The 26888-nt window shown below is 43.8% G+C and overlaps 1 protein-coding gene across 5 annotated transcripts in view; it reads right to left on the bottom strand.

Moving 5' to 3' along the window:
- Positions 1-26888, bottom strand: part of SLC1A2 (solute carrier family 1 member 2) — a 97101-nt gene that overhangs the window by 64297 nt on the left and 5916 nt on the right. For 2 of the 5 annotated variants that reach the window (XR_010728108.1, XM_066251271.1), the window contains exon 1: positions 5757-5779. The exons of 2 other annotated variants lie outside the window; for them this stretch is intronic. Coding sequence is in view for 2 of the 3 variants with exons in the window: in XM_066251271.1 (XP_066107368.1) it covers positions 5757-5764 (8 nt within the window). In the remaining variant the exon portion in view is untranslated. Of the gene's footprint in view, positions 1-5756; positions 5780-26888 lie in introns of those variants that run through there. One more of the 5 variants, XM_066251272.1, reaches the window with a different exon arrangement.

Here is a 26888-nt window from a genome sequence, read left to right on the forward strand (position 1 = left end):
TAACAGAATGTTCCCTGGGGAACCTAAAAGCAACTGGTGTGCTTCTGCGTGGAGGATGTGAGAGGCCTGCCATGGGCACCAACAATCCGGCCTTCAGCTGCCCAAGGCGAGAACCGGGGGAGGCTACAGGAGACTGTGTCCAGAAAGTACAATAATGGGGGATACTAGGTCAGACCCTCAAGAACCAAAATCATGTTTGTTGAAAGGGCTTTCCCCTAAGATTTGGTGTGGTTGGAAAAGAATGCTGGAAATACCAGCGGTATGAGCTCCGAGCACCATGAAGTAGTGACTACGGCTGTGACTGACCCACATCTGGAATTTTCCCAGCTCCATAAAGAATGCCACTCCTGCTAAAACAGCTGGGCCTTTCCAACAGCCTGCCAGTCCTCCACCCTTGCTAGGTCTTATAAGACCTGGTTAATGTCAAGGATGTTCATTGCCCAAGAAGTGAGAATCTCTCTTGGACACACTGCTGTGTCTCATAGATCCTGAGAGGGAAACCTAGAGGTTCACATCCTTCACATCTCCTTTAGCCCCTCCTTCTGTTCATTTTCACACACGTGTCCATTTCTTGATCAGAAGAATATGTTTGGGAAAGGTCTCGCCGGTGAATTCCAGACTTCACAAATGAGACATCTCTTCTATAGCTTCTTCCTGAATATTGGATGGTCCATCTGAGGAGCACAGTTTATAGTTATCCTGACTCACGAAGGATCAGAACGAGTAGACAACAGGAGACTGAAAGCCAGGGGTTCTGAGTTCTAATTCCAGGGATGCTGCTAACTGGCTGCGTCAAAAATAGAATGAGTATAAAATAGATGTGAAGTTACTTGACCACATTCAACAAGGGCAAGGGCTACAAAATGATAAAGATGCCCTCTTACTGTAAGATACCGGTAGGTTGATTTTTATTTTTTGGTCCCAGGTTCTTAATCTTTAAAATAAGAGGGTTGGATTAGAAATGCTCTAATATTCTAAATGTCTGTGATTCTAACTTTTGGGTGGGGAGGAGTATTAATAGCCTTCAGTCCCAGAAATACAGCCTCCATTCTAGTCTATTCTCTCCAGGACTGAATAAGCTTAGAATTGACCATGAGACAAATCTTTGCATCAACCACAAGGGGCAGCTCAATCACTGCATCACAAGCCTCCCAGGAAAGGGCAGATGTGACTTAAGAGACCGGAGACTAAGCAACAATAGCAACCATTTCTTTGTCTTTACCTCCATTTTTTCCTTTCCTATGTCTGCTACAAAGGCATGTTTTTCTGGCACTACTAAAGCTGAGTTAGGGGCCACATTCAGTACACAGTACACATCTTCATAACCCCCATCCATGCCTGACCAGTCTCGATTTCCAAGTTGGGCAGGTCAATATCGTGAGAATATAGTCAAACAGGTAGAATGGCACTGGGACCAGCCAGTTGCCAAATTCATCACTAGGTCATCAAAGTCCCCCTGCCCCCCGTCCTATTCACGGTCAACTCCGAGAGAGGCGGCACTCACAGAAACAGTTAAGATGAAGATTTGAGGGAAAGGAGTCTTTTCTCCATATCACTTTCCAGGTCAAGGCACTCAAAGCGGCTAATGAGATGAATGGCGAACATGGAGCCAGCTGAGACCTTTGAGTGTCCTCATATAAGAGGGGAGGAAGAAGTGATAGGAGATAAAACTGTGAAAGGATCAATAGAAATAACATTTGTTTTGCCCACAAACAGAAATTAAAATACCAACTCTGATTAGCAGCCACCAGAAGATAAGTTAGTGGAATATAATTATATAATTATATGGCCATGGGAGTCTTGGTTAAAATCTCCATTTTCCAGCTGTGGTTGGGACAGGCATTTATTTACTCTCTTGGACAATAATACTCAACTCACTGGGTCATTATAGAGCTTAAATAAGATAATATTCATAAAAGCATCGACAGTATTTAATATAACTAATACTCAACTTTAATTTCATTTCCTTGTCTTACGTGACTAAAATGGTGCAAAATGACCATTAAGACAGTTTACTGACCGTTGATTTTTAGTAAAACACTCTGGCAACAAATGAGACCTGTGTTTTTTACAAAAAGAAAGTCCCAGGAGGGCCCAAGGGGCTGGGGGCCTGGGAAGTTCCCAGTGCTGTAAGCTTCCACACTGTGGGATGACTGGGCAACCTCTCACAGAGCAGAGAAGTACAGCCTGAGGTATAACACCTCTGGACTTTTCAGAAATCCTCCCCAGGGGACAGACTGAAGCTGGTCTTGACCCAGAGGATCTGTCCATTTCCAGAAAGGCTTACCACCAAAGCAGGAATAAAACATCAAGGAATAGTGACTGCTAGGCCTGGGTGAAAAACTGGGATAGGGTGTTTGACCATCGCAAATTGGGGACCTCTTCTAAAAAGAAAGATGAGACCCTGGCCAAGGCGCACACACTGACCAGCCCAGTCCCCACAGGCATGTCAATTCTGAAGCAGCTGCTACGCACCTCGGAACAGCATGCAAATGCATTTGAAGACTTCATACAACTCCAATGAACTGGGGGAGGCTCACTCGGCCCGCACTCTGCATCTGAGCCGCAGGGAACTTGGCCCCAGTTCCCGTTTACCTTGAAGCAAAATGTGTCCTCCTGCTAAAATGTCCTGCCCACCCTACCCTCCAACCCAGTTCTTGGACAAACTTGTGTTTCTTCTTCAAAACTCAATTCAAGCCTGACCTGTGGTGGCACAGTGGATGGGGCGTCGACCTGGAAATGCTGAGGTCGCTGGTTCAGGACCCTGGGCTTGCCTGGTCAAGGCACGTGTGGGAGTTGATGCTTCCAGCTCCCCCCCTTCTCTTTCTCTGTCTCTCTCTTTCCCTCTCTCTCTCCTCTCTAAAAATGAATAAATAAATTAAAAAAAAAACTCAATTCAAGTGCTAAGGGAAGTCTTTGTTGGCTCGTAAATTTGCTTTTTCAGATGCTCCTCCCGCAGCTTATCTTTGCTTATCTGTGTTTGCCTTTCTCAAGGTATTTTTTACCTCTTTTGAGGTATTTATCACATTTACTTATCTTTTCCCCACTAGAATATAAACTCTTTGAGGGCAAGATCTTGGCTTATGGCTCTGTCTCCCCCACATCCAACATGGTTTTTCGCATATGCAACTATATGACATTCTGGAAAAGGTAAAACTATGGAGACAGTAAAAAAAAAAAATCAGTGGGTGTCGGGAGGAGGGGGTGAGGGAGGGATGCGTAGGCAGAGAACAGAGCATTTTTAGGGCAATAACAATACTCTGTATGGTAATATGATATATACATGTGTCCAAACCTATAGGATGTACAACACCAAGCGTGGGCTCTAATGTCAATTATGGACTCTGGGTGATAATGACCCGTCCATGTAGGTTCATCGACTGCAACAAAAGAACCACTCTGGTGGGGGATGTTCCTAGTGGGGGAGATTATGTATGGGTGGATACAAGGAGTATATGGGAAATCTCTGTATGGTCTTCTCAATTTTGCTGTGAACCTAAAATTACTCTAAAAGAAAGCAGTCTATAAAAAAAAATCTGCAAAGCACATCTTTGTGTATATCTGGGTGGGGTCTGTACCTCTGGACTTTTCTGAAAGCACCAGGTACCTCTCTTACAGTCAATATACATGCTGATGTCTGCTCAGTGACCAAACGGTTGCATGAAGGGGATCTTGTTACTTCACATGTCTCACCATCTCCCGTTGGAAAGCCGTGACTATTAGAAAGCTCTTCCTTTATGGTGAGCTTAGAACGACAGTGGACTGCAGCCTCTTTCGTTATCCACTTGCCCTCCTTTTTAATGGCCATTTTCAGATCATGATGTTCTAGGACTGTATTGCTTCTTACATTAGAACCTGGGCTCTTAATTGACTCTCTAATGTGGCTCTTTTGAATACTCCTTTCTTGAGCCTCCAACCTACTCGCTATGCCTCTGGATTCTGCCCCTCACACTTCATCACGTTCATACTGTTTTCTTAATTTCTGAATGGCTTCCTCTAGTTTAGACTTTTGTTTAGACTGTGAGGGAAGGGCCTGTATCTACCCCTGGACCCAGTACTTATTAGGTGCTCAGGAAGACTGTTGAGAGACTAATGATTTGCAGGTGCTCAGGGGACCCACGTCTACAGGGCCCGGGAGGTGCCTTTGGCAGCAAGTGGCAGGAGCCTTCCCAGCTCAGGCATGAGACAAAAGGCTCCTCCTATGGCAGGCAATGGAGGGGGAGCCTAAGAAAGCAGGAGGAAAGGACGCACGAGACTCCTTAGCCTACAGGTCTACCAGAAGCTCAAACTAACATCTGATGACCTTGCCAAAGCAACCAGGGCTTCTAATTACCATGAGTGCTCCTAACTTGACTCTTTATGTACTTCGTGAAGTCACTCCAGCAGCACCTCTCCTCGACACTCCAGGAAGTGGTCTGGTGTGCTGGCCAGTGGACCAGCAAAGTCTGGTATGTTGGCCATTGGACCAGCAAAGTCTGGTATGTTGGCCATTGGACCAGCAAAGTCTGGTATGTTGGCCTTTGGACCAGCAAAGTCAGGTATGTTGGCCATTGGACCAGCAACACCACTTTGCTCCATGGCAACTGAGGTGAAAGCTGGCTCAATCTTGCTCAACTTGTAACATCTTTCATTTATTTCTGAGCGTGGTTTCTCCCTGTGTCAGAGAGTTATCTGGTTGGATTTCTTTTGCCTTTTTCTTCCACTTTATTTCATATTCCTATCATAATAATGACTCTTTTAATTTAAACTAAAAACCGGCCCTGGCCGGTTGGCTCAGTGGTAGAGCGTCGGCCTGGCGTGCGGGGGACCCAGGTTCGATTCCTGGCCAGGGCACATAGGAGAGGCGCCCATTTGCTTCTCCATCCCCCCCTTTCCTCTCTGTCTCTCTCTTCCCCTCCCGCAGCCGAGGCTCCATTGGAGCAAAGATGACCCGGGCTCTGGGGATGGCTCCTTGGCCTCTGCCCCAGGCGCTGGAGTGGCTCTGGTCTCGACAGAGCGACGCCCCAGAGGAGCAGAGCATTGCCCCCTGGTGGGCAGAGCGTTGCCCCCTGGTGGGCATGCCGGGTGGATCCTGGTCGGGCGCATGCGGGAGTCTGTCTGACTGTCTCTCCCTGTTTCCAGCTTCAGAAAAATACAAAAAAATAAAAAATAAATAAACTAAAAACCACAGAGGTTTCCTGGAAGGGTGGCAGCCAAGGAGTGGAGGCATCAAAGGCAGAGGGTGGGGTGATGGGGTGTCAGCGAATCGTCTGGACTGGGTTCTTGAAGCTGCTGGTGGCTTAGAGCTGCAGCTGGTAGGCCATCGAATGGATGTTGAAATAGTAAAGCCTGGGCACCAATGAGTTGGCAGGCTGCTTGGGGCAGTACCAAGGGTGCACCATGAAGAACATGTGAGGGGAACCAGCACTGAGATAGAGCTGTCCAGGTGGTGGTGACTCGATGATTCAGGGGTGTAGACATCCCTGCCCTTGGGGGCAGTGGAGCTTCACCATGGTCCACCTAGGGTGTCTGAGAGGCCAATGGGCAGCACTGGCTGGTTCTCACAGTCCATACACTGACAGTGGCCACGGTCTCCTTGCTGGTACTTTTCCAACACCTGGGCGATGCCACACTGGTGAGGATATAGCGGGCATGGATCGACACGTAAAGCACCTCGGCTGACTGCCCAGTCAGGCCACTCTGTTTGGGGCTGTCTGCAGCTCTTCATGAAACTCCAGGTCCAAGATCCCATCTAGAGCTTGTCAACAATGACGTACCTGTTCATTGAGTCCAGTGAGACTGAATGTGGCCTGGATGTTGTCTTCATCCACTCCACAGAAGAATTCATTGCCAAAGAGCCCACAGAACCAGGACATTCAGGATACCTCCTCTGAGCTGCTCAGCTTCACATCAGCATCGGGACAGGGGCTGGGCCAGGGTGGGGGAAAGGGAGTTGCTATTTCCAAGGAATGGCAGCGACAGCTACCAGGCAGGATGCAGACCAGATCTCAGCAGGCCTCTGGTTGGATCTTAAATCATGACATCAAAACAGAGATCATGCATGTCCTGTCCTTACTTGAATCTGCTAGACAGGGTGGAGCAAAAGTAGCTTTACAGTTGTTCATATGGAAAATAATACAATAATCAATAAATAATAATACAAGACTAAACTTTGTGTTTCACATACAACTGTAAATCTAACTTTGCCCCACCCCGTATAATGGCAGACACAGTGCCAGGCACCTACTAAGTGTTCAACAAAAAACTGGTACATTGAGTTGCCCTGGCTGGCTAGCTCAGTTGGTTAGAGCATTGTCTTGATACGCCAAGGTTGAGGGTTCAACTCAGGCCAGGGCACAGACAAGAATCAACCAATGAATGCATAAATAAGTGGAAAAACAAATCAATGTTTCTCTGTCTCATGCCCTCCCTTCCTCTGTCTCTAAAACCCACCAATCAATCAATAAAAACTGGTAAATCAAATTAAGTGCTAGGACAAAATGCAGTAATAAGGGTTAGATAAAAATCTCCAGTGTTCAGGGACTGCTCCTCAGGTTTTGAGTTAACAGAGAAATGACAGGCTTTATTACCCGGGGTGACTGTCTCCTTCCTTTACCCAGCCTTACCCTCTACCCTAGAGTCACATTCAGCTCACACTCAGCCACTGTCCCTTGCTTGAGTACAGACCCATCTCCACAATCCATTATGGAGAAATCACTATTGTATGGAGTGGGGAGAAGAAGAGGGGGTTTTACGCCACACCCTAGCCAGCAAACATGGAATAAATTTAATTGTAAGCGACTGTTCTTCCTCCTTATACTTCCCAAAGTTTCTTATTCCCAACTTCCTCAGCCCACTGAGCAAAACAACACCAGCCTGATGGACTATGCAACAGTTGCCCAGCTTTTTTGTTCCTCAAGCACGCTCTCTGAAGTGGGTCTCTTCCCCATGTCTACACAGGTCATCCAGGACTCCCAAGACATCTCTCCTTCACCCACTAAGAAAATATGACTTTTTCCTATATTGTTACATCAGAAATAATGAAGAGTAATCAAAGTTTCATCCTTTTTTAAGGTAGAGTTCTTTTTCTTATTGCAAAGTTTAACAACCAGTAACTTTAACAATGTTAATGATAAAGAGTAGGGCAGTAATTCTAAAACCACTTTTGATTTGCAGCGCTAAAATTCCAGTAAATGGTTGATCGTTTAAATTTTTCTTAACAAAACATTGATGTTCTTTGTTTCAACCTAGTGACTGGAAAGTACTGAAGTTGCTTGTCCACCTTCCCGTCCTAGTAAAGACAGTCTGAGGAACACGATAAAACTTCAATAAAGTAGGTGAGCTTCTCCACTTGGAGAGTGTTGCAATGAATATTATGCACAATTTTTGAGGTGTTAGTCCAATGACCATTTTCTCCTTCAATTTTATTTCCTCCCTACCAATTCACCCTTTCAGTCAATACAGTTGCTTACACACTCAAGGAATAACAGAGAGATCATTTAAAAAAATTATTTTTGAATTATTTAACCACATTTAAAAACGAATAGATTTTACATTAAAATCCAGGTTTCTCTGCTCTTTTAAAGTACTGAAATCTAGCCATCCTCAAACCTACATTCCTTACTGGCAACAATCAGCTAAAACGGAGAAGTGATCCTCCGTTGGACAGACATGGTTTTTCCAGTCTGCCACAGTCCCCACCAATCCTTATTGTTCACTATCGTCATCATGCTTGCACTGATATTTTTCTGAAAGAACTAATAAAAGGAAAGTCTTGGTTTTATTCAAGTCTTGTTTACACACTTGCCCAGTCCATTTTGAATTAGCATCTCCTGTCCCATTTAGTTCCACCATTGTATAGATGGGGGTTTTCCTGTGTGTCAAAATAAAATCCCCAAACAGGAACTAATATTTATTTGCCAGTCTACAAAGCAGATATAGTATGGTTTAACAGGGTAAATCACATTGGTACTACAGATGCCACATAATTTGCAACTTTGAGCGTGGTTTCCTGGGGGAAAATGTGCAAACCTATCAGCAAGTGACCTGGACTCTCACCTTCCTTGGCAGCAGGTAGAGGCAGTGCATGAGGAAGAAACTGACTGGCTAGCTGATGACAGAGCGTGGAGCAGGCTTTCCACTGTCTTCTCAGGTACGTCTCCTTGTTATCAATAACCCCGGGATTAAAACTCCCTAGAGTAGTGACTCAGCATGTGCTAACCAAGTCTACAGTGGGGGCGGGGTGTGCAGACTTGGTCATTTGGACTCCAGCCCTACAGTTTGGTTGAACAGCAGTTTCTCCCTGCACTTCTTAAGAAAGACATTTTATACAGTGTGAGAAGTGATTAGCAGTCATTTTACCGATGAAAGCACAAGATTAAATAGTTTGTCTGTTGTCAAATAGCTAGGAAAAGGCAGAGGTGAGACTCACCCACTGCAGTGTCTCCTTTGAGAGCCCAATCCTTTCTCACCACAAAATGGCGGCTGCAAGAGCCTGAAACTTCAAGATGAGAACATATAATTCTTAGATGTTCTTTTAGTTATTGCATCATAGACATGACCAACCATAACCTCATAGCTCATAATTCTTCAAAATACCTATAAATCTTATTTATTGAAAGCTATATTCCCCTCAGGATGTTGAGAATATAGATGGCTTTAGGCCAAATTCTTTCCAACTTTAGCCCCTTGATCTCAGACCATGCTGATGATCTTGACCTGAGACAGATCATTTGGCTAAACTGTATGGCTGAAGAAAATGTTGAGAAAGTATTTTTCTTGTGAAATTTTTCACTGAATGATGTGAGGCCTCAGTTTTTGAAAAAAGGAAGATGGCCTATCATGACCAAGCACTAGGGTCTTAGCTATAATGCAAAGCAAATATGACCCAGGCTCAAATTTTTTCCATAATGGTGATGATGAAATCATGTTACTTGGTCAAACTACCCTACAAAGCTACAGTAATCAAAACAGTATGGCATTGGCATAAAGACAGATACAAATATTAATAGAAGAGAATAGAGAATCTAGAAATAAACCCACACTTATATGGTCAATTAATCCATGACAAAGAAGGAAAGAATATATAATGGAAAAAGGAGAGTCTCATAAATGGTGCTGGGGAAACTGGACAGCCACATGCAAAAGAATGAAACTGAACCATTATTTCCTATCAAACACAAAAATGAATTCTGTATGTGCTGCCGAAGCAAGCACAACACAAAACTTAATTCAAAATGTGTTGAAGACTTGAACATAAGTCCTGATACTATAAAACTTCTAGGAGGAAACAGGCAGTAAACTCCATGACATGGGTGTTAGTGATGACTTTTAAAATCTGACACCAAAGACAAAAGCAACAAAAGCAAAAAATAAAATATAACTACATCAAACTAAAAGCTTTGCCCAGCAAAGGAAATGAAGGAGGCCATCAACAGAATGAAAAGGTAACTTACTGAATGAAAGAAAATATCTGCAAATCATATCTGATAAGGGTTTGATATCCAAAATATATAAAGAACTCAATAGCAATAAATAAAAATTTAAAATTTCCAAATTTAAAAAAAAAATGAAGCTTTGAATAGATATTTTTTTCCAAAGAAGACACACAGAGAGCCAATAGGTACATGAAAAGCTGCCGACATCCCTAATCATCAGGGAAATACAAATCAAAACCCCAACAAGATATCATCTCACACCTGTTCGAATGAGTGTTACCAAAAAGATAAGTAATAACAAGTGTTGGTGAAGCTGTGGAGGAAAGAGAACCCTTGTGCACTGTTGGTGGGAATGCAAACCAGTACAGCCACTCTGGAAACAATATGATGTTCTTCAGAAAAATTAAAAATACAACTACCATATGATCCAGCTATTCCACTTCTGTGTATTTACCTGAATAAACAAAACCACTATCTTGACAAAAAAACACACAGATACCTAAAAAGCACATGAAAATCTGCTCTACATCACTGCAATGACAAGATATATGCACCCACATTTATAGCCAACCTATGGAAACAACCTACGTGTCCATTGATGAATGAAAGGATAAAGAAAATGTGATACACACACACACACACACACACACACGGAATATTATTGAGCCAGAAAAAAAGATTGAAATCTTGCTATTTGCAACACGATGGATGAAACTTGAGGACATTATGGTATGTGAAATAAGTCACACAGAGACCAAATGCTGCATAATCTCACTTATATATGGAATCTAAAAAATAAAAAGAACAGAACAGATTGATGGTTTATGGCAGAGGCAGGAGGTGGAATGTAGAAGAAATGGATGAAGGGGGTGAAAACGTATAAACTTCAAGTCATGAAATAAATAAGTCATGGTTGACTTATGTTAATGTATGGCACGGTGACTATAGTTGGCATGGTGACTATAGTTCACATTACTGTATCACATACTTGAAAGTCTAGGAGAATATATCTTAAACATTCTCATCATGAGAAAAAAAATTTTGTAACTATGTAAGGTGATGGATGTTGACTAGACTTATTGTGATCATTTTGCAAGTGTACAAATATCAAATCATTAATGTTGTACACCTGAAATTAATATGTTTTATGTCAATTAAAAAGCATTTTTGTTAACAACAAAAACAACAAAAAGAACTGTACTGGATTCTGCAGTTCGCCTTGTTGAGAAATGGGGAGTAATAGTTCTCTAGTAGGCATTCTTAATAATAATAAAAATTTTTAAAAAGAAGTTTTTGTGCCACTCTCTAGCTCGTTCCCTTTGAAAGTGATGAAAGGTCAGTTGCATATACTATTGAGTAGTTTCTTTTACTCACTTGGCTTGATTATCAATAACAGTACTGATTCTACTGCTACAATTTAGAATCATGGTAGCTCTGCAGTGCTTTTCTTCACTTGATTTCAAAACAAGTCTATAAGGAGGACTCATTATCCTCGTTTTATAGACAAGGAAACTGAAGGAACCAATATACCTAATATCACCCAGCAAGCAGCAGAACCACAGAGCTAAGCCAACATCTGTCGAACCCAGTGGTAGTCAACCTGGTCCCTATCGCCCACTAGTGGGCGTTCCAGCTTTCATGGTGGGCAATAGCAGAGAAACCAAAGTAGAAATAAAAAGATAGATTTAACTATAGTCAGTTGTTTTATAAAGATTTATTCTGTCAAACTTAGCGAAAATCCGACATAAAGTACTTGGTAAGTAATTATTATTATATGCTTTAACTTGCTGTAACTCTGCTTTATAAATTTTATAAAGTAGTTACTTCCCTACTTTATAAATCACCATTACTGTGGAACCGGTGGGTGGTTAGTAAATTTTACTACTAACAGATACACAAAAGTGAGTGATAGGTATTAAAAGGTTGACTACCCCTGGTCCAACCTCAAAGCCCAAGTTTTTTTTTTTTTGTTGTTGTTGTTGTTTTTTGTATTTTTCTGAAGCTAGAAACGGGGAGAGACAGTCAGACAGACTCCCGCATGTGCCCGACCAGGATCCACCTGGCACGCCCACCAGGGGCGATGCTCTGCCCACCATGGGGCGATGCTCTGCCCCTCCGGGGCATTGCTCTGCCGCAACCAGAGCCACTCTAGCGCCTGGGGCAGAGGCCAAGGAGCCATCCCCAGCACCCGGGGCCATCTTTGCTCCAATGGAGCCTTGGCTGCGGGAGGGGAAGAGAGAGACAGAGAGGAAGGAGAGGGGGAGGGGTGGAGAAGCAGATGGGCGCTTCTCCTGTGTGCCCTGGCCAGGAATCAAACCCGGGATTTCTGCACACCAGGCCGATGCTCTACCACTGAGCCAACCGGCCAGGGCCTAAAGCCCAAGTTTTAAAGTAACGGAGCAGCCAGTTCAAACACTCCATTCTTTGGTTTGCTCTTTCTAATTAACTAAAGCTTAGAGCAGGATTCAGCAAATAAATAGTGGCCCACCATATGGCCACAAAGCCTGAAATATTTACTATCTGACCTATACAAAAAAATGTTTGCTGACTCCTGGCTTAGAGAAATGATAAACCAAATCCCAAATGTTCCCATTTTGTTTACTGGGTTTCTGCAGTACTTGGGACCAGAGGATTTTATGGCTTCTTTTTGATTCATTAAAGTATTTTTTTCATCGACCCTGAGTGAAAATAAAAGTTAAAGAGCTGTGGTTCTAAATATTTGCCTCCTGGATCATTGTAGGGCTATAGGTTAATCAAAAGCAAGGAGGGTTTTGCCCATCATGAAGACTTTGGCCAATGGGGTTGACCCACTGAGTGCCCAGGGGCCTCCTCTCTGTCCCTGTTGATAGGGGGTTGAGTTGCACCCTTTCACCTGCTTTAGATGGCTGCCCACCTGCTAAGCCAATAGAAACAGTGACAAAGAGAGTAGTGAGTATGGCAATGAGTAACTATTCATTTTTTCAAACATTGCGAGTGGTGTTTGGTAATCTTCATGTGAAACAGACATCTGAGTCATCCCAGATGCGGAGAGTTCTCAGGTCGTAAAACACATGATGGTCCAGAATCAGGTCTTTCCATTGGTTCAAGAACGTGCCAAGAATTTTACCAATACTAAGTCACCACACAACCTAGTTTGGATTAAAAAAAAAATAATTAATGAATCTTTATTGTCTGACTCTACTTAGATGCCAAAGATTTATCTGCAAAATAAGGCATTGGCATTATATATCTCTGTGGCCTTTCCAGCTCCATGAGTATGTGGAGCAGAAGCTCCCCTAACAGTGTAGAAATAATCCTGGAATACACTGCTGCCTGTTACCCATGATTCATTCACTATAGCTCATTTATCTAGTTAGTGTTGTTATAACTGTCATCAATGTTATCATTGTGATTATCCTTATTTATAACATGAGTAATAATAATAACCAACATGTGTGAAGTATCTTGAATGTACCAGAGGTCATTTGTTGAGGTCTCTGGAATATGTATGAGAAAAACATTCTATGCTCTGCCTACTATACATTCTACCTTTTAGACCAGGGGTCAGCACACTAGAGCCGTGGGCCAAACCCAGCCCACTGCCTGTTTTTGTAAACAAAGTTTTATTGGAACACAGCCAGGCCCACCACCTCTCATCTATGGTTGTTTTTGCACTACAAGGCAGAGTTGAATAGTTGCAGCAGAAATCCTAAAATTGTTACCTGGCTGTTTGTACTTGCTGACCCCTCCTCTGCACACCTGCTGCTCTTGCTCACCTACTATAAATATAATTTACTACTCTTTTGAGTATAGCCTCTTGGCTTCCCCCAGGACACTTCCCCTCCTGACCCTGTGGTTTGGGGGAGGCTGACCCATTGCCTATCTCAGGCCTAACAACTCCAGATACTCCCTTCAATGGCCATAAGTATTCAAGGATGGGAATGTGAGATTCAGTCCTTAGAATTTTTCTGGAAATAGCAGAAGAAGAATTTCTTTTTGTTGAGGTGTCTGAGCTGCTAGATGCAAGCCTAGAGCTTCCAAGAGCCTGCACAGAAATGACTTGACTATATCTGAAGACAAAGAGAGACTGGAAAAGAATGAGTTCTGATGATAAGATTTTAGCTTCTGGATCCAACTATGCCTGAAGCTATTTCAGACTTTACAGCAATAAACCAATACATTCTCTTGTTAGTCTAAATCAGATTAAGTTATATTTTTATCACTTGCAACAGAAACAAAACAATCCTTTTGAAACATAGTTATTTTTTGTACTAAGACTTACCCACCCAAAGTTACATAGCTAGTGAGGGGGAGAGGCTAGGACCCAGGTCTACACTGAGCTCTATAAGGTGAAGGCATCAGAGTCTAGAGCTCTCCAGAAGATCTAGCTAGGACCAGGCCCAGAACTAACAGGTAATTTTCTTATCTTTGAAGAGGAAACCTTACAAGCCATATCACTGTTCTCTGAAGGAGTGGTTCTTTGGGGATCATCCTGTTTTCTACTTGTGACTATCCCATGACAAGAACCAGTAGAGTACTGGCTTCTCATGTGGCAATTCGGAGGAACTTATGGAAGAAAGTGGTGTCATAGCCACTTTTCAGCCTTTCATTTTTGCCATCCTTAACTGGGGAGAAAATATTCTAGGGAGAAAGCTGGCTTCCCTCTGTTGGAGCATATAATTGTAGCGGTCAACATGCACAAGCAGGCAGTCTCGATGCGGGGAGCAAGAATGGGGGGTTAGGATCCTTCTGCAGAAAGAATTAAGTTAGGGTAGCCTTTGCTGCAGCACAGGTTTCGTGAGATCTCACCTAACTGGAACCATCCATCCTACACGGCATCTTCTAAAGAAACAGACAGACTCTGGGAGAAGAGGTGTAGTGCAGGATATGGGAACAAAATCTCTCAGGGAGGTCTTTGGCTGGTGTGCGGCTCAGTGCTACACTGCCACCAGCTGGAGGACTTTACAATGAAGACTGACCTCATTATAAATGAGACAAGCATCTTGGGGGACATGCAAGACCCTCTGTCGGGAGTGTTCTTGTCCCGACACACCAAATCAAGAGGAGAGGATGAATTTGAGAATTTCTAACAATTTTCAACCACAAGAATTAAGCATAAGTTGAAAAGGAAGGAAGGATGGATGGATGGATGGATGGAGGATGGATGGATGATTAGATAGAGAACTACACACATATTTGTATCTACAAAGATTACAGATAATATTAAATATTTCTGGAAGGTTCAAAGGATGTTGTTAGTAGTGGTGGCCTCTGTGGAGAATGAGTAGGTGGACATCTCAGGTGAGGGGGAGGCTCACTGATACCGCACCCCCTTCAGCTCAGCTTGAATATTTTGCTAAGCATCAATTAGTGTCTCAATGTAAGAATTAAAAATAAGAGGGAATTACCAAAGTATCTAATGACAAACCCCTCCTGGTTTCATCTCCTAATGACCAGAACCCCATTTCCTTGGGCTTTCTAGTTAAATGACCAGAACCCCATTTCCTTGGGCTTTCTAGTTAAGCTTTCTCCTCTGAAACTTTGTTATATAGGCCACTGCAGAATTTATCCTGACGTGACATCTACCCACATGTCACTTCCCTGAGCCGGGAGAAGAAGCTCATTCCTGGTAAATAAGTTACATGGGGACCTGCTACTTTTGGTCCCCCCCTAGCTCAAAGGTAAAGGAGAGACGGTGGCATTAGAGGCCAAATTCCAGCCACAAAGGCTCCAGCTTCTCAGGGCACAGCCCGGGGCAGGAGACTGGTCTCAGCCTGGCCCCCAAGGCACTCTCAGTCCTCAGAAAGGGCTGAGCTCCCTCTTGACTTCAGACCAGTTAATAGACAACGTTTAAGACTTCAAGAGAATGGAATACAGAAACAGAACTCTCCAACTGTCCAGCACGATTCTGACTTACCGCATACCCCAGGCCCCAGATACACGCATGCATGCGTACCCGCACACGTTCCATAGGAAGAGCACGCGTCTGGCTTTCCAGCTCAATGCAACCACTCTCTCGTTCTCTGATCCTCAGCACCTCACTTTCATCCTGTAAGCCTCAGTTTCCTTTTCCACACAAGGGAGGAGGATTGTAGAGATTACATCGGATGCAATCATTTCTGCCAAGTACCTGCCACATTATAGCCATACTGTCCTTTCTTGTTTCCCCTTTCCCATTGGCTAATTCAGAAAGACAGGGATGCTTTGTGAAGAATTCAGTTGAGGCCCTGGCCGGTTGGCTCAGCAGTAGTGTCGGCCTGGCGTGCGGGGGACCCGGGTTCGATTCCCAGCCAGGGCACATAGGAGAGGCGCCCATTTGCTTCTCCACCCCCCCTCCTTCCTCTCTCTCTATTCCCCTCCTGCAGCTGAGGCTCCATTGGAGCAAAGATGGCCCGGGCGCTGGGGATGGCTCCTTGGCCTCTGCCCCAGGCGCTAGAGTGGCTCTGGTCGCAACAGAGCAACGCCCCGGAGGGGCAGAGCATCGCCCCCTGGTGGGTGTACTGGGTGGATCCCGGTCGGGCGCATGCGGGAGTCTGTCTGCCTGTCTCTCCCCGTTTCCAGCTTCAGAAAAATACAAAAAAGAAAAAAAAAAAAAAAGAAAAAAAAAGAAAAGAATTCAGTTGACTGTAAGACAACAAAAACCTCTGTCCAAATGAACTTTCAGACTTAGAAAACTCTGCAGATACTCCATTGAGACTCTGAGCTCTGCACGCTTACGTAACAAGTTACATAAGGGCCACCTTATTCCCCCAACATGCCCTCTCGGATTACCATGTGCCGGCTAAGGTCAAAGGAAATTATGTAAGCATAATCCTGGGAAATGAGCACACAAAGCAGGGACCAGTTCAAGGAGCTAACCAGCGGCATGTTAGCGTGACTCTCTCTGAGACCGGAAACTGCTCAACATCAGAAAACACAAGTTGAGTGTGCATTTGGGTGCGAGTTGGGGAGATATCATCACAATATTTTTTAAATGGTACCTGAGGGCACCAAACAATCTCAGAAGAGGCTGGGACTGCAGTATAGCTGGGTCTCACAGGTCACTTGCAAGGCTGCTTATTAACCTTTTAAGTGCTGCCTCCCAGGGAAGCAGGGGGCGGGGCCAGGGCCAGGGGGCGGGGCCAGGGAGGCAGGGGGAGGAGTGAGGGAATTGAGACTTGGGACAGGGCACTTTACCAACAAATATGAAAATTTTCAGTGCTTTATCCACCAGGAGAGATAGTTCTGCAACAGTCCTAATTAATGAAAATGTTTGAAACCATGTCAAAAAAACCAGCAACATAGGAAGCATCACAAGCAATATACAAAACGATTCTCAATCACCTTAGAAATCAGGGTAAAGTAACTTAAAACTATTTTTGCACATAGATCGACAAAACTTTTTTAGTTATAACATGTATGACCGGCAAGGACATGGGAAAATTAACGTGACAGTTTAGATTGGTTAAGGCAGGAATGGAGGGAGGGTTGAATTTGGTAGTTTCTATCAAAATAAAAGTGGTGCAATACCCTTTGACCCCCTCCAGATATTTTTCTTAATATCTGTCCTAGACAAATGTGTGTGTGCACAAAGATGTATATTCCTTGCAGAATGTTTGGAATAGCACAATCCGAGGAGTAACTTCAATCCCACCAACAGGGGGATGGCTGAATATCTGCTCCATTTTGATGCAACGAAAGACTAATATACCTGTTAAAAGGCATGCCGTATCACTGTGTGGGTTGACAAGGAATAATGACCAAGATATAGAAATATAAAAATTCTAATACTACGCAGCTATGAAAAAGAAGGAAATCCTACTTTTTGTGACAGCATGGATGGACCTGGCGATCATTATGTTAAGTGAAATAAGCCAGGCAGAGAAAGACAGATATCATATGATCTCACTGTATGTGGACTCTAATGAACACAACGGACTGAAGAACAAAATAGAAACAGGTCTACAAGGAACAGAAGGACAGCAGTCAGAGGGAAGGGGGCTGAGGGGACAGTATCAAAGAAGGTGAAGGAATTGGCCAAATTACACATATAAACAGATACAGAGACCAGGGCAGCAAGTCCAAGAGGGAAGAAGGTAGGGGAGGAGGCAATGGGATGAAGTGGGGGGCATGTTACAGGGGGTTGAGGGAGTTATATTGAGTAGGACACTTGAAGCCATGTTAACACAATAAATTTTAAAAATTTCTTTTTATTTTAATTAAATGAGCAGAGGAGAGGCAGAGAGACAAACTCCCACATGCACCCCAATCAACCAGGATCACCCAGCAATCCTCCTTCAGGAGGGTGCTCTGCTCACCTGGGGCATTGCTCTGTTGCTCAGTAACCGAGCATTTTTTTTTTAAGTGCTTGAGGTGAGGTCACAGAGTCATCCTCAGTGCTGGGCCAACTCATTAGAACCAACTGAACCATGGCTGGGGGTGGGGGCGGGAGAAGAGAGTGAGGAGGGGAGGGAGAGGGTGAAGGAGCAGATGGTTGCTTCTCCTGTGTGCCCTGACTTGGAATCCAACTGGGACATCCACATGCTGAGCCAGTGCTCTACCACTGAGCCAACCAACTAGGGCCAATAAAAATATTCTATATGCACGTGTACATTTATTATGCATGTAGAGAATTTTTGGAAGAAGTAGCAAATGTCTTCAAGGATTCACTGGGTGAATGGAAGAGAGTTTTAGATAGGTATGAAAGGGGTCTTTTACTATATAGAGTGTGGCAAAAGTAGGTTTACAATTGCTTAAATGGAAAATAATATATTAATTAATAAATAACAGTACAGGAATAAACACTGTGTTTTGTATACTCACAATTGTAAACCTAATTTTTCCCCACCCTGTATTTTTGTAGGTTTTTTTTTCCTGTAGATTTTTTACTTTTAAAACAATACTATATTTATGTGTCATGCTGGCTAATTAAATTTATTTTTTGAGGAATGATGAATCAGCTATCTAAAATGTTTGAAAGAGAACAGTATATATTTTTAATACAAGGAAATATTAACTCTTTAAAAGAAAAGACTGAGAGGCTGATGTTTATGAAGGGTGCTCTCAGGAATGTCCTCAGTTCTGTGTGCTGAATTTACTTCTAAGCTCACCCAGCACAGTTACTGACAAAAGATAACCTGTGTCTGAAATGGTTTTGAAGTTTTTGCTCAAGAAACGAAGTAAATAACCAGTCCGGAAGAGATCGGGGTTTATTTCTCTCGGAGAGAATGTACCTCCTGGAGGAATGCGGGACCTTCATTCATTCTCTGCCTTAAAATTAGACCAGACTGCGGACTCTCCTCCCCTCATCTTACTTCTGCTTCCCGTTGGTCAGAGACAGAGGCAGTCGTGTCCCGTTCATGCAGGAGTTTATGCATCAGAAAACACTAGCCCTCAGCCTTGGGACATCTTCTCCAGAATGTAATAATAATTCCAGGATGCAAGTGGGACTTCCACTACTACCCTTCTCTGACACATTGTGAAATCTCAAACAAGTCACAAATACCCACACTGATGTGTCTGTAATGTCAGGACACCACCTTCAAATCTATCATCTGTGCACCAAAATAGCAACAATTAATAATACTAATATCTGTGCACTAGGATTTGAGCCTTCCATTTTTACACACACACACGCCTGGTATACAGGTATTGATCGACTTACGACCTATGTAACTTACGACCATTCGACTTTATGACCACAATTGCTAGCCATGACTGCTCCGCATCTGGCAGCGCAAGCGTTGCCCAGCTGGGCCTAGACAGGGCGGACCAGCTTCCGGCAGCACTACCATCTCCGCATGCACCATTTCAACTATTATCCCAGACTTGGTACAGAAATTTGTGTTTTGTGTCTTGAATATTTTTCATCAAACCCCTCCCAAGATGTCTACCAAGAGGAAATTGTCTTTGTCTACGCCTCAGCCTGCCAAGAAGGAAAGAAAGGCCATCAATCTCAACAGGAAAATGAAGGTAATTAAGCAGTATGAAGGAGGAAAGAAAGTGAAAGTGATCGCACGTGATACAAAGTTATCATACTCAACTGTGTCGATGATTTTGAAAGATAAAGAAAGAATTCGTGAACCTGTGAAAGGTTCTGAACCCATGGCGATCAACAGTTATAGCTAAGAAACAAAATGGTGTAGAGATGATACAAATGGCATAAAATGAACGAAGAAAATTATGATATATAACAATAACGAAAGAAAATTATGATAAAATATGACTTAAAGGTTTTTATAACATTATTTCACAGTACTGTACATATAGCCTACTCAACTTATGACCAAATCGTGTTACGATCAGTCTGTCGGAATCAATCATGGTTGTAAGTCGAGCACTAGCTCTATTGGAAAGACTGATGAACATGATAGATGCATCCAATGCACCAATGTTGTGAAATTCCTAGAAGACCTCTGCCTGAACATCTACAGCAGTGCCTAGGTGACCATTTCACAGCAGATGGTATATTTGGGGCCCAAGGTACATGCCTAAGAAGTGACCCTACTGGGAACTCAGACCCTTGTTTTCTGTAATTAAATATATATATATTTCTTTTACATCAGAGACCCATATATGATTACAGTTATTATCTATTCGTTTACATATTATTCAGTAGATACTTACTGTCTACTCTGGGCTTGGCACTCTATTGCATGTGACCGATGCAGCAATGGACACAATAGAGGCTTAAATACTAAATGAGGGAGATAGTAAACAAATAATGTCTTATAATAATAAATACTGTAAAGAACAATAAAGTAATGTAATGGTGAGTAGCATAGAGAGTATTTTTATTTTACATAAGGTAGTCAGGAGGGTGACATTTAATCAGTGACAAAGAAAGTAGGGGAGACCATGTGGGATCTTGGGGAAAAATATTCTGAGAATGAGAACAGCAGGTGCAAAGGCCCTGAGGCAGAAGTAAACTGGTGAATTCTAGGAACAGCAAGGAGAATCTCCTCACTACTCTTCCCATAAGCAAAATTTTGGGAGGGCTTATGTAATGAGATTAAAGAACTCACCCTGAAAATAGAAGAATAGAAAAGTTTCCCATATAAATCCAAACATCTGAAGCCTTTTATTTTTGGTGTCTGGTTAAGAACCTCTATTCTACTCTAACCCCTGAAGATTGTTGCTTCTGACATAATGACTCCAAAAGGCTGAGTCCTGGCTCCCATCTCTTATGAGGTGAAAGAAAGACAAAGAATGGGACACATTCACATAAATAATCTGCTGGTTTTGAATTTCCAAAAGAACTGGAGGCCTCTCTGTTTGGGGGGAAGGAAAAACTAACCTGGAGCCATGAAATGTGTAAGCATGGGCATACTCACTGCCCCTCTCTGTACCGGAAGAGCTTCTCAAGTCCTGGTACCTGGTTAGATCAGATTCCGCTACTGCTCAGAGTTGGAAGTGACCTAGCAGCACTTTTAGTCTCCAGGGCAGTTAGAGAATTGAACTACTCCATTAGGCTAAGCAGTAGCTCTGTTTCAGACAGAGAGCAAGTAACTGACAAATACTTTGGGTTTGTCTCTAAGTTTTGAATGCCCCAAGAGCAAAAAATTAATAACAGTCATTTAAAACACAATAAATAGGGCGATTTAAGCAGCGTGCTGAATCCAAGCAACCCAACTCCATGATGCTTACGGTGCCTGTTTCTCATTTTGTTTTCCTCCTGTCCCCACAGGACTCTCCGTGTTAAGACCATCACGCCCAATAATTCTTGCTTAATGCCAGGGTTTCAATTACAGCTTCACCATAAAACACTTCATAAAATGTGTGGGCTTTGTTCCTGCTTTTTGCAAACACAGTCTGGCCCTCTCTCCATCCTCCCCTTGTGAGGCACACCACCTTCCTGCTCAGAGCCCTCTACTGAGTCCAACGGAAACCGTCCCTTGCGTCTGGTACGGTACTGTCTGATGATGGCTTCTGCTCTGCTGAGGACCTGTTAGGTGGTTTCACTCCCTGATCACAATGCAAGACTCGCTGGGTGCCAATCCTCTTCCAGTGAGGACAACCCATGATCTGTGCATCAAAATAAAAATAATTAATAATAATACCTGTGCACCAGGATCTGAGCTTTCCATCTTTACACATGCATACACACAGAACTGGTCTATTTGAAAGACTGTTGAACTTGAAACCAGCCAGCAAGGCTAGAACCTCGCAGCAGAGTTTATGTAGGCAAGGAGCAGAGACTGCAGGGTAGTTGGAAAGATAAATAAGTTCAGATCGCACGGGTTCCCCAACGCCAAAAGGAAGAAGGTAGACTTTGGGGAAAATGTGTCTCAAGATAAAGACCTGAGAGTTAACCACTTCAATCAGCTCTTCAACTGAGAGAACAGGCAAGAGAAAAGACCTTAAGAAGAATGAGAGTTGACTCTTGAAAAACAGCTTGTGGGAAAAGAAGAGGAAGAAGAGTCAGACAGAAAGAACCACAAGGGAGTAGCGGAAGCATGGAGGTGTCATTAGGAGTGATCTTAGGGGACTTTCCCAGCATCAGTGTTACTTTGGAACACTCCCAGTAAAGGGGTCCCCTAGTCTGCACTGGGCAGATGTGGCAATCCCAAATACTGGTTCTTCTGAGCGCCCTTCCCTCTGTCTCAGTGGCCTTTGGACCACCGTAAAGACAAGAATAGATTACAAGTTGATTTCATCTTAACGGGCAAGATCCAATTCGGTAACAGACAGTTCAGCCTGGAGCAATGTGTTGGGAAGGATTCTGAAGCTGAATCCTGATTCAAAGTGAAAGAGTTCTATGATTGATTAGCAGTACCTGCCGTGGACACAAAACTGCGTTGTGGCCATGGACGTGCCCGTATTTGCCATGCTTGCTTTCATTACTTTTCATTTACTTCATTGCTTAGATCTGGGCTCATTTAGAGCAGAGACTATCATGTTTAGCTTTGAGTCAGCCCCCTGCCAGGTAGACACTGAGGAAACTATGATCACTGTGCTCAGCAAATGTTTGCTAAATGAATGATCGGACTCATTTGTTCCTAAGCAAAACAAAGACAGAGAAGCTGGAGGCTGTGAGCATTAGAAATGCAGAGGTGGCAGAAAGAGCCTCTCTCCCTAAAGCCAGCTTCCCGTGCTAACCCCGCCTGGAGCCAAGCTCCCTGTGACAGGTCTGGGCTCCACCTGGGTAGAGGTAGAGTGTTCTTGTTCAGGGAAAGTGCCCCAGCCGGTGAACAGCTTCAGGCTTTGTTCCTGGAGGAGGTGTTGCTAACAACTGCTTGTGAATTCTGGAATTGATGGACAGAGCCTCACCAGGAGCAGGTTGTGAACTCAGGCTAAGAGGGAAGCATTCCTCAGGCACCTGCTTTTATAAAAGAGAGAGAAAAAGCATGCCTGGCTTGGCCTCCCCCAGGGACTGATGAAAGAACTGTCTAGAACTGGGATGGGCCAGCGAACACTCCTTTCTGAGGGTCTCCTCCCCAGTAGTTACTGATAAACAAACCCAATATTCCTCTTTGCTGTCCCCCAACCCTCAGCAGGATGCCTCCTAGGTCAGGCGTGGCCAACAGTTTTGGCCCCGGGCCAGATTAGGAAGAAAACTTTTTTCACAGGCTAGACGAAATATTAAAATTAAAAAATGTTAAATACAAAAACAATTCATTTAAGTAAACAAAATTTTATTATATGATTTGTTTATGAATAAATGTGAGTGAAAAAATATTTAATAAACAATATTATTTTAATAAAAATATAACTACATATCATATAAATATCCAAACTGTATCACAATCAATCGAAACAATATTTAATTAATAGAATGAGCTTGAAGGGGTTATGTCGCAAATAAAACAATTATTTCATTTTACAAACAGCCTGGACACGTTTTCAGTTATCAACTGCAGCTATCGTGTATGCTTTAATGCCACTTGATTCATCACACTAGACCACAAAAATAACGAATTGTTTGACCTTGGGTGCGCATTGGCAAACTCCGCCTAAAAGAATGTGAGTTTCACATCACCGCTAAACGTCAAACAGTTCATATGGAGTACAGACGAGTACAAAAGTTGTACATCTTTATAATGAAGTTCTTTTAAAAAATAAAGAAGTATCACAAATCCATTCGACCAATTACTGGAAGTTAACCCTAGACTAGTCACACGTAGAGTTCTTTCCCGTGTATCACTATCTTCTTAAATATCTCAATTTCCAGTAATCAAAGACAATTCCGCTTCTGAGTAGCTGAGATTTTAAAGTAGCGGAGAATATTAAAAATTTAATCGCAGGCCACATAAACTCATTACACGGGCCGGATCAGCCCGCGGGCCTTATGTTGGCCGTGCCTGTCCTAGGTAGCAAATGCTCAGTAAATAAGACAGAAACAGTACTAAAGAACCCCTCAGTAGATGGAGAGGAAGGCAAGCAGGTTTCAAGAAGATACAGTCCAAGAGATAAAGGATGCTTTAGGAGGGGATAAGAGGAAGCACGTGATTAATTGCTCAAGGAACTGATATAGACACACATCAGGGCTGCGGGAGTCAGGAAGACAGAGAGATTGATGGAACAGTTTGAGATAAGAGTCTCAAAGCAGAAGGGCGTGTGCCGGGATCGGAGGCTGAGGGTTGACTTCCCACAGGGGGCAGAGAAGAGGAGAGGAGACATCAGGCAGAGGAAATGGAGAACTACAGGTGGGGAAAGGCAGGTTTCAGAAACAGGCAGAACATTACGGGGGGGGGGGGGGGGGGGTAAATCTGAGCCTGAGATGGAAGCAGAGGCATGAATGGGATGTGTGTGTAGGGGGGGGGCATTGCAGGAACAGAGGCAGTGAGGGATGAAGCTTGGACTAAGACCCCGATGACAAACTTTTTTATAAAAACCGCTGCAGCTTTCATGGTGGGCCAATCGCAGCGCCATTTGGTTGCTCCGCTACCACCCACCAGGAAAGCTGGAACGCCCACTAGTGGGCGGGAGGGACCAGGTTGACCAGCACTGCAAAAGTGGGCGGTGTTTATAAAAAGGTTCGCCACCACGGGACTAAGATGTGAACTCCACAGTTGAAAAGAAGGATGAAAAACCCAGGCCACCTTACAAGGGAAAGTCAGGTAGACATCCAAGACGCAAAGGGAGTCAAAGGCTTACAGACACCGGGAACAGAAATAAAAGAAAATGATGGATTTAGAGACAGTTTTGTGTGAGTCCTTAGAAACATGGGCTCTCTCTGTGGCCTGCAGACCACCAAACGTCCTCCCGCAAATGCCCAGGGCTCGGAAATCTCTGTCTCAGACGGTTTGTCTTCCACACCTCACCGCCTTTTCCTCTGTCTTGTCCCCACTTCCCGTGGTGGGGAAAGAAAGAGAAATGAAAGCCCTTCCTCCCCCAGTTTCCAGGCCCTTCCCTCTGGGCAGCCCTCCGGGAAAGTCCTGAGACAGAACCGGTCCCTCCACATTGAAGACAAGTATCTAATACGCTTCCTCGTCACAAGACTCTTGTATTGTACAGAAGCCTGGTCCAGGTGCTTAGGTTTCCAGTAGGTTCATCCATGATTGCCGACTTGCTGCATGCCGGGGAAGGGGTGGAGGGGGGTGGAGGGGGCAACACACAGTCCTTGGGCTCAGGGGGCTCACAGTGTAGTAGTTAAAAACCGACGTTGCTGGTTTGATCCCAAGGCCACTGGCTCGACCCTGTGGTCACCAGTTCAAGTCCCAGTCAGAGCACATACAGTTGCTCACAAAAATTAGGGGACCAGGGACCGTGCAGATACTCCAGTACTTTCAGCCTTTTGTATAGTGCATTCTCACCAATGAGATAAAAGTTAGTTTTGCATCTCATTTGCATAATCAAACAACTTTCTTTGACTTGTCATTTGCTTTTCTGATGTTCTTGTTTAATAAAAAAAATCAAATGCTTCTTTTTTTATCGCTTCATATTCATTTTGAAATACAGTATCATTTCATTTTTGTGAGCAGTATATGAGAAATAATGGGCACACAACTAAGTCAAACAATGAGTTGATGCTTCTCTCTCTCTCCCCTCCCTCTCTGCTCCTTCCGCTCTCTCAAATTAATGGGGGAAAAAATTCTTAAAAAAATAAAAAGAAAAGAAAAAAAAGGCCATTTTAGTCTATTTTGTATTTATTTTTTCCAGGAGGAGGCTGAAATCGACATGTGGGTGGTTGTGAACACAGGGAGAGAGACTGCGATACAAATCCCAGCTCCACTTCTCACCAGCTAAAAAATTAGGGTGAATGTCTCTGAGCCTTGGTGTCTCTCCTTTATGGAGTAAAAGCCCCTCAGGGGCTCACCCATGCGAAGGGCTCAGCACAGCGCCTGGCACATGGAGAACACTCCGTAGCACCCAGCCAGGATGTGCTGGGGAGAAACTGCAGGCTTAGGACCAATGGTCAGACTGACAATCAGTGACAAGAGGATGTCTCCTAGGCCCCAAAGGCTGAGTGAGCCTGTAACTCATTAACTTCTTGTTCTAGTTCATTACGGACCAAGAAACCTAAAGACTCTTTTCAACCTAGTTTTATCTTACAGCAAGTGGTGGGGGGAGGGTAGAAGATGGGATCAACATTTACTGAGCATCTACATTGACTTCAGCATGGTGCTAGCCACATCACAGACTCTATCTCGTCTAGTCCTTACAAAGACTCAAAAGGTACACATGTTTACCCTGGGTTCAGAGAAGGTAAAGAGGAGCGGAGGTTGTGAAACCTGCCCAAGGTCCTCGAGCTAATGAAGTGCACAGCTGGGATTCAAACCCAGGTCTCTCTGACCGTGTCGTGCTGTTTTCTGGCTGCTGACTTGAGCCAGCCGGGTACCCCAGGTGCCAGAGGCTCCTTCCACAAAAGAGCACTGAGAGGATTTTATCCCAGTTTTTCCATTTGAGGCCCTTGGCTGAAGCAACATGCCTTTTGACGATTTATTCCAAAACTTTGCTGTCCCTTCAAATCTGATAGGAAGACAACTGGCTGGGGTCGGAGGGTGTCTGGGATCTGGATGCAGACCTGGGGGTGGGTCACCTCCTACCAGGCATCAGGGGCATCCTCGACTCACAGCTTGGAAAATGCCAATGGAAGAAGCCAGAGTATTTAATTCTTTGATCCTCTAAACCTTGAACCCACCATCTCTCTGGAAAAACATGCTAAACCCCAACAATACTGTTATTTCCATAAGAGATTTTCTCACAGAGTGAACCCATCTACCCCTTATCCTCAGATAATGGAATCAGCTGACCCAGTCTTCATTTGAGGGATTAATTATCATCACATACTAATGATCAGTAACATTAACAGGGTACTGACTCAGCTATCCTCCAATAGCCCAATGAAATAGATATTATCTGTAGTTCCACTTTAGAGATGGGAAAACTGAGTTTAAAGGGTTATGTAGGTTAATTAAAATCAGGCAACTGGTTAGTGGCATAGGCGAAACTCAGTGTCTGACACTTTCTCCGGGGACCTGGGGTAACTCTTGTTCTTCCCCCGCCTCCCTGAGTGGCCAGCACAGCTCCCTCTCACAGGCAGCACGGCACTGCCTCCTGGGACTGAGGCAT

Source organism: Saccopteryx bilineata, chromosome 1 (assembly GCF_036850765.1).
Source record: "Saccopteryx bilineata isolate mSacBil1 chromosome 1, mSacBil1_pri_phased_curated, whole genome shotgun sequence".
Taxonomy (NCBI): Eukaryota; Metazoa; Chordata; class Mammalia; order Chiroptera; family Emballonuridae; genus Saccopteryx; species Saccopteryx bilineata.